Source organism: Bos indicus, chromosome 5, assembly GCF_029378745.1.
Source record: "Bos indicus isolate NIAB-ARS_2022 breed Sahiwal x Tharparkar chromosome 5, NIAB-ARS_B.indTharparkar_mat_pri_1.0, whole genome shotgun sequence".
In the NCBI taxonomy this organism is placed as follows: domain Eukaryota; kingdom Metazoa; phylum Chordata; class Mammalia; order Artiodactyla; family Bovidae; genus Bos; species Bos indicus.
Window position 1 is genome coordinate 117,031,814 of NC_091764.1, and position 12,181 is coordinate 117,043,994.

The 12,181-nt window shown below is 51.4% G+C and overlaps 1 protein-coding gene across 8 annotated transcripts; it reads right to left on the minus strand.

The window, feature by feature from the left end:
* Window positions 1–41: 41 nt before the first annotated feature.
* On the minus strand, window positions 42–8,665 carry CDPF1 (cysteine rich DPF motif domain containing 1). 8 transcript variants are annotated; one of them, XM_070790580.1, is made up of 4 exons: window positions 8,589–8,665; window positions 3,558–3,670; window positions 2,628–2,702; window positions 42–621 (listed from the first exon to the last, which is right to left on the minus strand). In XM_070790580.1, exons 2-4 carry the CDS (start codon window positions 3,668–3,670, stop codon window positions 204–206), a joined length of 606 nt encoding a protein of 201 aa, XP_070646681.1. In that variant the 5' UTR covers window positions 8,589–8,665; the 3' UTR covers window positions 42–203. The 8 variants fall into 8 exon arrangements, with proteins under 8 accessions (XP_070646681.1, XP_019817539.1, XP_019817538.1 ...); XM_019961980.2 differs by lacking the exon at window positions 8,589–8,665 and adding an exon at window positions 8,223–8,582; XM_019961979.2 differs by lacking the exon at window positions 8,589–8,665 and adding an exon at window positions 8,214–8,582.
* Between the last annotated feature and the right edge of the window lie 3,516 nt (window positions 8,666–12,181).

A 12,181-nucleotide genomic window follows, 5' to 3' on the forward strand; every position in this document is an offset into this window, starting at 1 on the left:
TGGGACAGTGCGGCCCCAGAAGACAAAACCCAGCACCAACATTGGTCAGTAAAAGCTCTTTATTGGTCCCCTCATCAGACATGTCTCTATCACCCCCAGGCAGTGTGCGCGGGCCCTGCAGAAATTACAAAATTGGACGGAGCAGTTCTACCCTCTAAGGACTGGGGGCACATGGCGAGCCCACATCAGCGTCTCACCAGCTGCTAAGGTGGGGGCTGTGCGGGTGGGGGGCTGCGGTCCCTGAGCGCGGGCGTCTGGGGTCTGCCTGTGGGCGCCGTCTCTGCCGGCTCCTGACCCTGGTGTTGCTGCAGGCAGACCCCAGCCCCCCCGGGCTGCAGACACGGCTCCCAGTGGCCCAGAAAGAAGGCTGGCACAGTGGCTCCATCTCGGCCCCGTCTCTGACCTGGGCCACGGAAGCCCGCATGGCCACAAGCCCTGGGTGAGCACCGCTGCGGACCTGGTACCCGACTGCACTCATGGTTGAGAACTGCGCTGGCTGGCAGGCCTCGTGAAGGGGACTTTTCTTTTCTCCAAGTCTTGCTGAATTTCCTGAGGGAAAGCATCCACGTTGTCCTGGACACAGGGGAGGCAAAATCTCTTGGAGTAGAATAGACTGCATTCCTGAAAGAAGGGCAGGGAGTGCTGAGTGCCACAAGAAGCCCAGTGCAGCATCTCCCAGAGGGCAGCCCTTCACTGCAGGCAGGGCAGGGGGGTGAGGCAAGGCCCCCAGATACACAGCAGCAGAGAGGAGCTGGGGGGTGTGGCCAGAGCCAGACAGCAAAAGGGAGAGGGGAGCACAGGGGCCTGGCTGCCCACCTCCAGGAGGGTGGTCCTCATCTAAGAGAAGAGCCGGTGGGCCTCCAGGAGGGCAATGGGGGCAAAAGAGCCAGGGCCGGAGCCCGCAGGCCATGGGCCTGGTTGGGTGAGACCCGCGAAGGCGGCCAGGAGAAACGGCGCAGCCTGGCTTCTGCAGGGCGGGGCTCCACCGTGGGCCGAGGATGAGCACAAGCCAGGCCCAACGGGCTGGAAACCCGAGGTCCCTCCCTCTCCCGGCTATCACGGCGGTGGGGCAGGGGCTTGGTGACACCGGTGCTGGGAGCAGCCAGGGACGGGAAGGACAGCCCACAGAGGTGGAGGCCACGGCCGAGTGGCTGGTCCGGGCAGGCCAGAACTGCTCCTCCACGTACCGTGGCGACCGTGGCATCCACTAACACTGCACTGATGCCCATCCGGCACAGGGCCCGGACCTGCCTCCCAGCCGCCCTGCAGCCAGGGGTGGCCACGAGGCTGAGTCTGCTCAGCAGCGTCACCACAGCTGCATGCCACCTCCTGGTCGTGCTCTCTGAAGGAACAGGTGTGTGCACTCCTGTCCCTTCCCACCAGTGGGGATGTAGATGTGATGGTGGGAGCTGCAACTTACAAAGGGCACCCGACGGGTCCTGTGCTGAGGACCACAGCTGTGCCCCACCAGCCAGCGCCACCTGGGCCAGGCTCTGTTTGTCTCATCTGTCCCGTGTATCGGGGTCCCTTCCTTCCAGGAGCTTAGGCTGTGCCTCAACCAAGACAACCGTGGAGATCTGACGCCACACGGGGCCCCGTCCCCTCTGGCACCAAGTGCGGCCCAAACTCCCAGGGCGGCAGTCCTGGCTTTCCCCCGCCTGGCCCCACTCCCAACTCCAGCTGCTTCCGGTCCACACAGGGCCTCAGCGGCGCCAGCTGCCTGTTTCCTCACACGGCCCCACGGTAGTGTGGCTCCCTCTGGGCCTTTGCCTGAGCTGAGGCTTCCTCCCACCTGCCAGTCTCATCACCTTGACTTCTGATGGATGGAGACTGGCTGTCCCAATCTGCTCTGTGACACAGCCCCCCTGCCCCTCCGCTGCTGGCCCTCGGCCCCCAGCCAGAATACTCAGGGATGCTTGGGCTGCAGAGTCACTCGGGGTAAGGGTCTTCCGCCTTCCATCCGTCCTCAGGCTTTCACACAAAAGGCTCAGCTAGCCCAGTGAACTGGGCCAACGCCACCTCTCCAAACCTCAGTCTCCTCACCTGTAAAATGGGTGCGGCACCGCTCTGCCTAACTAGGGCCGGGGTAGGACTGAAGAAGGCATTGCTGGCAACACAAGCCCCAAGCACAGGGTCTGGCACACAACAAACGCTCCGGAAAGCACGCCCCTTCCTCTGGAAGGGCCCTAGGACGATTAGAAAGGCGGCCACGGTCCCATGGAGGGAAGAGCACAATGCCAGCTGCACTTAGTCGGGGAGGGGAGGCGATTAGGGGCTAAGGGGTGGGGAGGGGGGCAGTGCAGAGCCTCCAAGAATCTCTCTCCTCAACCCCCACTGAGACCCTCAAACTGACCCCAGCCTGCCTGTCCCCGAGCCCTCTGTTGGCTGCAGGGACCCACCCATGATGAGGCAGAGCAGCTGCCCCCGCCAAGTGACCGTGAGGGGGCCCAGGAACACCAAGGCCAGGAAAGGCTGCCGCTCACACTGCCCCTGGGAAAGGCACGAGGGTCACCTCTCCCGAGAGCACTCGTGAGGTCCCAGCCACGGGGTGGAGAGAGGAGGCAGCCCCAGGCGCACGCGGCTTACCCACCGGGCCCACACACACCAGCCTGCCGCACATGCTGCACCTCGAGCCGACGACCAGGAATCTGCCCTTGTCGGGGGTGAAGGGGTCCCTCATCACGTAGCTCTCCTCCAGGAGGCTGCAGGACAGGAAGAGGGGGCGGAAAGGCCCGACCTCTGCTGACAGGAACTCGGCAGCTGCACGGACCTCCCGGGGGCCGCCCGCCGGGGCCGCGCATCGAGGGAGGGGCTGGGCCCCCAGCGCCACCGAGTAGTAGCAGAGAGGAGCAAAGGGGCCAGGCTGGGACTGAAACAAGACCTGCTCCAGGCTCTGCGACAGCCTCCGAGAGAGCGCTGCTCCTCCTCGGCCCAGAGAAGTGCTGCGGCAACTCCACCCCAGACCCCACCTGACTCAACAGGATGGGGCTGGGGGCAGGCACGAGTCCTCTCCCCGCCCCCAGGATGATGCCCACTCCCAAACGGCTTCCACGCAGGGAGCACGTGGAGGCTGCCGATGGGTGCCCTGCTGGCCTCCAGTGCACGTCAGAAAGGAGACCAAGAGAGTCCTGAGGCAACACCCCCAGGATCCCCGCGGCCAGAGGGAAGAGGCCTGGCCCCCAGCACCCGTCCCATGTAATGGACTGGTCAGATCCTCACAAGGTGGCGTCTGATGAAGGACGAGCTGAAGGTCAAGAATCAAGGCCTGGGACCCATTGGCTCTGTTGCAGGCCTTCCCTGGGCAGATGCTGGCCCTCAGGGCTCACTCCCACCAGAACAGGAGCTGCGGGCAGGAAAGTCCACCCAAGGCCGAACATGGAGGGAGGGACTGGGAGGTTCCAGAAGAGCCAGATGGCCCTTGAACCCATCAGGTGTGGCTCACACCTCAAGCACCCAGAGCCTGGGCAGGGTGGGCCCAGACACAACACACAAGCTCTGTGTCAGATTCAGGCCAGAGAGCTCTGGCAAGGCTCCTGGGCTGGGACCCTGGTACTCACACGACAGACTGGCTGTCAGGGGGCTGCCGCCCCTGGTAGCTGTATGGAGCTGTTAAGGCACAGAGCTGGCACTTGAACACACCCAGGGGGGTTCGCTCCGTCTCACACGCCATCTGCAAGGCCAAGAGATGGGGCACATCACCTACAGAACCAAGAACCACGCACATCTCAAAGTTCCCCACTGCCTGCTTCTTCCCCACAGAGAAGATGGGCACCATACACACCAGGAGTCTCCAGTCAGGGCAACTGCAAGACCCGCTCAAGGTCACACGTTCTCGTCAAGTGTACATGAGGTAACCGCCAAGATAAGACTATAGGCTAGGCCAAAAACTGAGCCTCAAACTTTAAAAGCCTGAAACCATAAAGTACCTTCTCTAACCCCTAAATAAGTCAATTAAAATCAGTAACAAAGTGATACATGGAAAATCCCCAAATATTTGGAAATTAAATGATATATTTCTGCATAAATCATGATTCACAGAAGAAATCCCAAGAGAAATTAGAAAATAGCTTGAACTAAATGAAAACTAAAATACCAAAGTATACACAATGCAGTTTAAGCTGATTTTAGAGAAATTCACAGCTTTAAATGCCTAAACTGGAAATGAAGATTTAAAATAAGTCATCTAACTTTCTACCTTAAGAAGCTACAAAAAGGCAAATTAAACCCAAAATACACAGAAAAAAGAAAATAATAAAGAACAGAAATCAAGGAAATAGAAAATGGACAAACAATAGGAAAAAAATCAATAAAACCAAAACTGGTTACTTCAAAACGTCAATAAAGTTGATAACCTCTAGTTAGACTGATCAAGAAAAACAGAAAAATGATAAAAATTACCATAATGAGGAACAAAATAGGGGACATCACTAAGACTACAGACATCAAAAGAATAATAAGGAAATGCAGTGACCTTTTTACCCAATGAACTTGACAGTTTAGATGAAATAGACACATTTCTTGAAAATAAAAACACCAATTACCAAAAGTGACTCAAAATGGAAAACCTGAAAAGACCTATATTTATTAAGAAAAGTGAATCTGTAATTTTAAATTTTACTTTAAAATGAAATAGAGCACCAGCAAAACTTCATGCCCAGATGGCTTTACCAGCAAATTGTCAAGCATTTACATGAGTAACACCAACCTACAGAAACATTCAGAATACAGAGCAGGGTGGCTTTCCTGGTGGCTCAGTGGTATGGAATCCACCCACCAATGCAGGATACAAAGGATGGATCCCTGATACCAGGAAGATGCCCCATGTGGAGGAGCAACTAAGCCCATGCATCCAAGAGCATGGGAGCCGCAACTGTTGAAGCCCCATGCACCACAGAGCTTGTGCTCTGCGGTAAGAAAACCACCGCAGCGAGAAGCCCGCACACCACAACCAGAGAGCAGCCCCTGCGCCCCGCAACCAGAGAAGGCCCGCTCGCGGCAAAGACCCAGCGCAACCAAACGCAAATAAATCAACCATAGGAAAAAAGAATACAGAGAAAGGAGTACTTGCAAAGAAATTCTGAGGCTAGTATCACATGAACTACCAAAACTTCCAGGATTACCTTGATACCATTAACTAGACTAGACTATTAGCTGATAATTGGTTAACTGATACCTGACAGCATCAACTGGAAAGACTAGAGAGCTCTTCAAAAAATTAGAGACGCCAAGGGAATGTTTCATGCAAAGATGGGCACGATAAAGGACAGAAATGGTATGGACCTAACAGAAGCAGAAGATATTAAGAAGAGGTGGCAAGAATACACAGAAGAACTATACAAAAAACATCTTCATGACCCAGATAATCACAATGGTGTGATCACTCACCTAGAGCCAGACATTCTGTAATTTGAAGTCAAGCGGGCCTTAGGAAGCATCACTACGAACAAAGCTAGTGGAGGTGATGGAATTCCAGCTGAGCTATTTCAAAACCTTAAAGATGATGCTGTGAAAGTGCTGCACTCAATATACCAAGAAATTTGGAAAACTCAGCAGTGGTCACAGGATTGGAAAAGGTCAGTTTTCACTCCAATCCCAAAGATGGGCGATGCCAAAGACTATTCAAACCACCACACAACTGCACTCATCTCACACACTACTAAAGTAATGCTCAAAATTCTCCAAACCAGACTTCCAACAGTACGTGAACTATGAACTTCCAGATGTTCAAGCTGGATTTAGAAAAGGCAGAAGAACCAGAGATCAAATTGCTAACATCCATTGGATCACAGAAAAAGCAAGAGAATTCCAGAAAAATATCTACTTCTGCTTTATTGATTATGCCAAAGCCTTTGACTGTGTGGATCACAACTGTGGAAAATTCTTCAAAAGATGGTAATACCACAGCATCTCACCTGCCTCCTGAGAAATCTATATGCAGGTCAAGAAGCCAACAGTTAGAACCAGACAGGGAACAACGACTAGCTCCAAATTGGGAAAGGAGTACGTCAAGGCTGTGTACTGCATATATGTAACTTTTACGCAGAGTGTATCAGGTGAAACGCGGGCTGGATGAAGCACAGGTGGAATCAAGATGTCGGGAGAAATGTCAATAACCTCAGATACACAGATGACACCACCCTTATGGCAGACAGTCAAGAGGAACTGAAGAGCCTCCTGATGAAGGTGAAAGAGGAGAGTGAAAAAGCTGCCTTAAAACTCAACATTCAAAAAATTAAGGTCATGGCATCCAGTCCTATCACTTCATAGCAAATAGATGGGGAAACAATGGAAACAGTGACAGCCTTTATTTTCTTGGGCTCCAAAATCACTGCAGAAGGTAACTGCAGCCATGAAATTAAAAGATGCTCGCTCCTGGGAAGAAAAGTTATGACCAATCTAGACAGCATATTAAAAAGCAGAGACATTACTTTGCTGACAAAGGTCCATCTAGTCAAAGCTATGGTTTTTCCAGTGGTCATGTATGGATGTGAGTTGGACTATAAAGAACGCTGAGCACCAAAGAATTGATGCTTTTGAACTATGGTGTTGGAGAAGACTCTTGAGAGTCCCCGGGACTGCAAGGGGATCCAACCAGTCCATCCTAAAGGAAATCAGTCCTGAATATTCATTGGAAGGAGTGATGCTGAGGCTGAAATTCCAATATTTTGGCCACCTCATGAGAAGAACTGACTCCTTGGAAAAGACCCTGATGCTGGGAAAGATTGCAGGCAGGAGGAGAAGGGGAAAACAGAAGATGAGATGGTTGGACGGCATCACTGACTCAATGGACATGAGCTTGAGCAACTTCCAGGAGTTGGTGATGGACTGGGAAGGCTGGTGTGCAGCAGTCCAAGGGTTGCAAAGAGTCAGACCCAACTCAGAGACTGAACTGAACTAATTATAGGAAAACTACAAAGCTATGACAAACCTAGACAGTGTATTAAAAAGCAGAGACGTCACTTTGCTGACAAAGGTCCGTATAGTCAAAGCTATGGCCTTTCCAGTAGTCATGTAGGGATGTGAGAGTTGGACCATAAAGAAGGCTAAGCGCCAAAGAACTGATGCGTTCAAATTGTGGTGCTGGAGAAGACTGTTGAGAATCCCTTGGACTGCAAGGAGATCAAACCAGTCAATCCAAAAGGAAATCAACCCTGAATGTCCACTGGAAGGACTGATGCTGAAGCTGAAGATCCAATACTTTAGCCACCTGATGTGAAGAGCCAACTCCCTGGAAAAGACCCTGATGCTGGGAAAAATTGAGGGCAGGAGGAGAAGGGGGTGACAGAAGATGAAATCGTTGGATGGCACCACCGACTCAACAGACATGAGTTTGAGCAAACTCCCAGAGATAGTGAAGGTCAGGGAAGCCTGGCGTGCTGCAGTCCATGGGGTCACAAAGAATTGGACACGACTAAGTGAACTCCGGGAGTTGGTAATGGACAGGGAGGCCTGGCATGCTGCATTTCATGGGGTCGCAGAGTCGGACACGACTGAGAGACCGAACTGAACTGAAGCCACGGAACAACACAACGGAGCAATATCCTTCACAAATAAAATTCTTCAGCACAATATTAGCAAACTGAATCCAATAATACATAAGAAGCCTAGAGCATCAGTGCAGACTGGACTCCACCCAGGAATGCAAACCTGGTTCAACATTCGAAAACTAGTGAATGCAACTCAGGAGAGTAACGATACAGGAAGAAACGGCACCATCATTTCAGGAGACGCATAAACTGTAAGCATGAGAGAATTCAACAGGATTTTACAAAACTCAAGGCTCTGAGTGGTGTTTCAAACCTTCCTGGGCATGTGAGGCCTCTTTAATTCAGGAACTATCTTTTCCCAAAGACTCCGCCGTCCACTGTCCATACAGCAGGCTGCGCTGCGGCCCGGCATCCTCCACGCGTTCCCTGCGCTCTCCCACCTCCCGGCCTCGTTCCTGGCCTTCCAGCCGCCTGGAGGGTCTCCCTCGTGTCTCCACCTAGGGGACTTCCCTCTGGCTGCCCTGAAGTTTCTCTCTTCACCTTCGGCTTTCAGCGGTTTGAATATATATCGACTTCCCCGCCACCCTCACCTCTTTTAAACCTACTTATCCTGCTTGTGCTGCATTAAGCAGTTTGATCTGTAGTTTAGGAAAATCCTTAACCATTATCACTTTATGGATTTCTTCTTCAGCCCCCTTCCCTCTCGTCTCCCACGGACATCTCAACCGCAAGTACGCTGAGCTCCGGTAGTGTCCCCGCGGTTCTCGGAACCTCTGCTGTCACTCTCTTTGCGTTTCAGTTCGCGTCGTGTCTGCCGCCCTGCCGTCAAGTTCACTGACTTTTCCCCCTCGGTTCTGTCCAGTCAGCCGACCGGCCCTCGGACGGCTCCCGGGCCCGCAGCGCCGCGCAGCGCGGGAACGAGCCGGGCGCAAGTTCCGCGGCCTGGCTCCAAGGCGCCCGCCACTCCCTTCAGAACCCCCTAGTTCTCCGCGGAGGAGCCCAGGCCCGGCCAGGGCAGCGGGAGACGCCGGTGAGGTGACCGGCGCGCGGCCGCACACGTCCCCTCGCGTTCCCGCCAGGCCGCTAGGCCGCGCCACTCACCTACGCTGCCTCCGCGGCGGCGAGGCCCAGCCCTGGGCGCGTGCGCGGCCCCGCCCCCGCCCCCGCCACTGCGTGCCCTGGGCGCCTGCGCGGGGGGTGGGGTGGGGCGGGGCTTCGCGGCGGACTTCCTCTTCGCCTTCCGCTTGGCTTCAGCGGTGGCTCAGAACGTGAAGACTGCGCTCGCGATGCGGGAAATCTGGGTTCGATCCCTGGGTTAGGAAGAGTGCCCTGGAGGAGGGCATGGTAACCCACTCCGGTATTCTTGCCTAGAGAATTCCCATGGACAGAGGAGCCTGGTGGGGCTACAGTCGTTGGGGTCGCAAAGAGACACGACTGAATGCCTTTCATTTTCGCTTCCGCCTTGTGGCGGCGTCCCACACCCAAGATCTACTGTTTGGCAGGGGCTGGGCAGCCCTTGGCGCGCCTTGACTCGTTCACGCCGACTTGGCCTGCCGTCCTGGCTGCTCGGAGTCTCTCAGCTTCCTTCTCGAGCTCCACAGAGTCGGTGCTGCCAGTGTGCAGCCTCACAGACCGCCCAACCCCTGGGGTTTGTAGCCCCAGGCAGTTTCGCTCACCCTGTGCTTCTGAGAGAAATGCGCTGGTCTTAGTTCTCCTGTTACCTGTCCTCTCATTAGCACGGAAGCCCGGGTTCTAGGGTGAGCGCTGCACGCAGTGGTTACTGTGTCCCCTGAGACAGCAGATAAAATGGGTTCAAAATGGGTCGTGTCCCTTCCTGCTGTCCTTAAAAGCTGTGTGCGCCTGGGACTTGCCACTGTGCTCCTCCAAAGCCTTGAAGTGACCTGCCTGCAATGCCCTTCGTCATCTGGGCAGATTCAAAAATAAAAACCAATGATATATGGTCTTTGAATTGACCGAAAGAATGCTCCTGTCCTGACTTTCAGGAATTGGCAATCACTTTTATTATACTACTAGAACATGACCTCGACGTGTGCTTACAGCAATGGCATTTTTGGGGTCAATTCAACGATTATATACTGTTGGTTTTTATTTCTGAGTGTGGCCATAGATGGACCATCTTGATGAAGCATTTCCAATTTGACCTAAATCCACTCCCAGATATGTGACAGCTTATCCCATGAATGCTGTCAAAGCCATTAGTTTGGACAAGTTCCTAGCTGCACGGAAAGAGTTAAGTGAAATAATATTCAAAGAGCAAGTCATGTGGTCTTAGGCAGAAAATAATGTTAATTTTGATTTGAGCTGTCCACAGTTATTGATTGCACTCATTTCACATGCTAGCAAGTAATGCTTAAAATCCTTCAAGTTGGCTTGAAGTACAACAGTGCATAAACAGAGAATTTCCAGATGTTCAAGCTGGATTTAGAAAAGGCAGAAGAACCAGAGATCAAATTGCCAACATCCGTTGGATCATAGAAAAAGCAAGGGAATTCCAGAGAAACATCTACATCTGCTTCATTAACTACATTAAAGCTTTTGACTGCGTGAACCACAACAAACTGTGGAAAATTCTTCAAGAGATGGGAATACCAGACTACCTTATCTGCCTCCTGAGAAACCTGTATGCCCATCAAGAAGCATCAGATGGGACAATGGACTGGTTCCAAATTAGGAAAAGAGTACGTCAAGGCTGTATATTGTCACCCTGCTTATTTAACTTACATGCAGAGTACATCATGCGAAATGCCAGGCTGGATGAAGCACAAGATTGCCGGGAGAAATATCAATAACCTCAGATATGCAGATGACACCACCCTTGTGGCAGAAAGTGAAGAGGAACTAAAAGAGCCTCTTGAGGAAAGTGAAAGGAGAGTAAAAACCTGGCTTAAAACTCAACATTCAAGAAACGAAGAGCATGGCATCTGGTCCCATCACTTCATGGCAAATAGATGGGGAAACAATGGTAACAGTGACACACTTTATTTTCTTGGGCTCCAAAATCACTGCAGATGGTGACTACAGCCATGAAATTAAAAGATGCTTGCTCCTTGGAAGAAAAGCTATGACAAACTTAGTGTATTAAAAAGCAGAGACATCAGTTTGCTAACAAAGGTCCGTATAGTCAAAGCCATGGTTTTTCCATAATCATGTATGGATGTGATAGCTGGAGGCTGAGTACCAAAGAATTGATGTGTTCAAACTGTGGTGCTGGAGAAGACTATTGAGAGTCCCTTGGACAGCAAGGACATCAAACCATTCAATCCTAAAGGAAATCAACCCTGAATATTCATTGGAAGGACTGATGCTGAAGCTAAAGCACCAATACTTTGGTCACCTGATGTGAACAGCCAACTTATTGGTAGAAACCCTGATGCTGGGAAAGACTGAGGGCAGGAGGAGAAGAGGGCAACAGAGAATTAGATGATTGGGTGGCATCATTGACTCAATGGTCATGAGTTTGAGCAATCTCCAGAAGACAGTGAAGGACAGGGAGGCCTGGTGTGCTGCAGTCCATGGGGTTGCCAGATGTCAGACTGAACAACAACAGTTACTGATAAAAAGCTTACAAAAAATCCAAAAGGATTTAAAATATCTAATAAAGCTTTAGAAAAAAATCGTTTCCCAAAACAAACTGCATGTGAAATAGGCATTAAATCAAGAGAATGAAAAGACAAACCATGTATGCACCCTGAGAAAACCATATTTCAAAAGGACACACATGCCCTAACATTCATTGAAGCACCATTTACAACAGCTAGGACACTGAAGCAACCTAGATGTCCATCAACAGAGGAATGGATAAAGAAGCTGTGGTACATATATACAATGGAATATTACCCAGGTATAAAAAGGAATGAATTTGACTCAGTTCTAGGGAGGTGGATGAACCTAGAGCCTGTTACACAGAGTGAAGTAAGTCAGAAAGAGAAAAACAAATATTGTATATTAATGTATATACAGGGAATCTAGAAAAATGGTGCTGATGAACCTATTTGCAAGGCAGGAGTAGAGGCTCAGACACAGAGAACAGACTTGTGGACCCATTGAGGGAAGGAGGGGGCGGGAGGACCTGAGAGAGCACCACTGAAAGATATATGCTACCACATATAAAACAGCGAGCGGGAAGTTGCTATGTAGGACAGGGAGCTAAACCCAGTGCACTCTGACAACCTAGAGGGGTGGGATGGGGTGGAGGGTGGGAGGCAGGTTCAGTAGGGAGGGGACATATGTACACTTACAGCTGATGGACGTTGTGTGGCAGAAACCAATATGACATTGTAAAGCAGTTAGCCTCCAATTAAAAAATAAAAAAGGCAAGCCATAGAATGGGAGAAAGTATTTGCAAAAGACATGTATGATAAAGGACTGTTATCCAAAATATACAAAGAACTCCTATTAAAGCTCAACAACAATAGAAACAACCCAGTGAAGGATGGGCCAAAGACTTTAAATAGATGCCCCACCAAAGAAGATACACAATGGCAAGTAAGCATATGAAAAGATGTCCCACATCCTACATCACCAGGGAGATGCAAATTAAAACAATAATAACATACCACTGCACAGCCATTAGAATGGCCAACATCTGGAACGCTGACAACACCAAATGCTGCTGCGGATGTAGAGAGCAGGAGCGCTCGTTCACGGCTGGCGGGGACGCAGAGTGGTGCTGC

What these genes read in the sequence shown, in the direction of transcription:
- CDPF1 (XM_019961974.2), bottom strand. An exon ending in CCTGACAGCCAGTCTGTCGT is followed by an intron (nt 2,703 to 3,557) that starts GTGAGTACCAGG and finishes CCTGTCCTGCAG; the next exon opens with CCTCCTGGAGGAGAGCTACG. An exon ending in TTCCTGGTCGTCGGCTCGAG is followed by an intron (nt 622 to 2,627) that starts GTGCAGCATGTG and finishes CCCTTCTTTCAG; the next exon opens with GAATGCAGTCTATTCTACTC.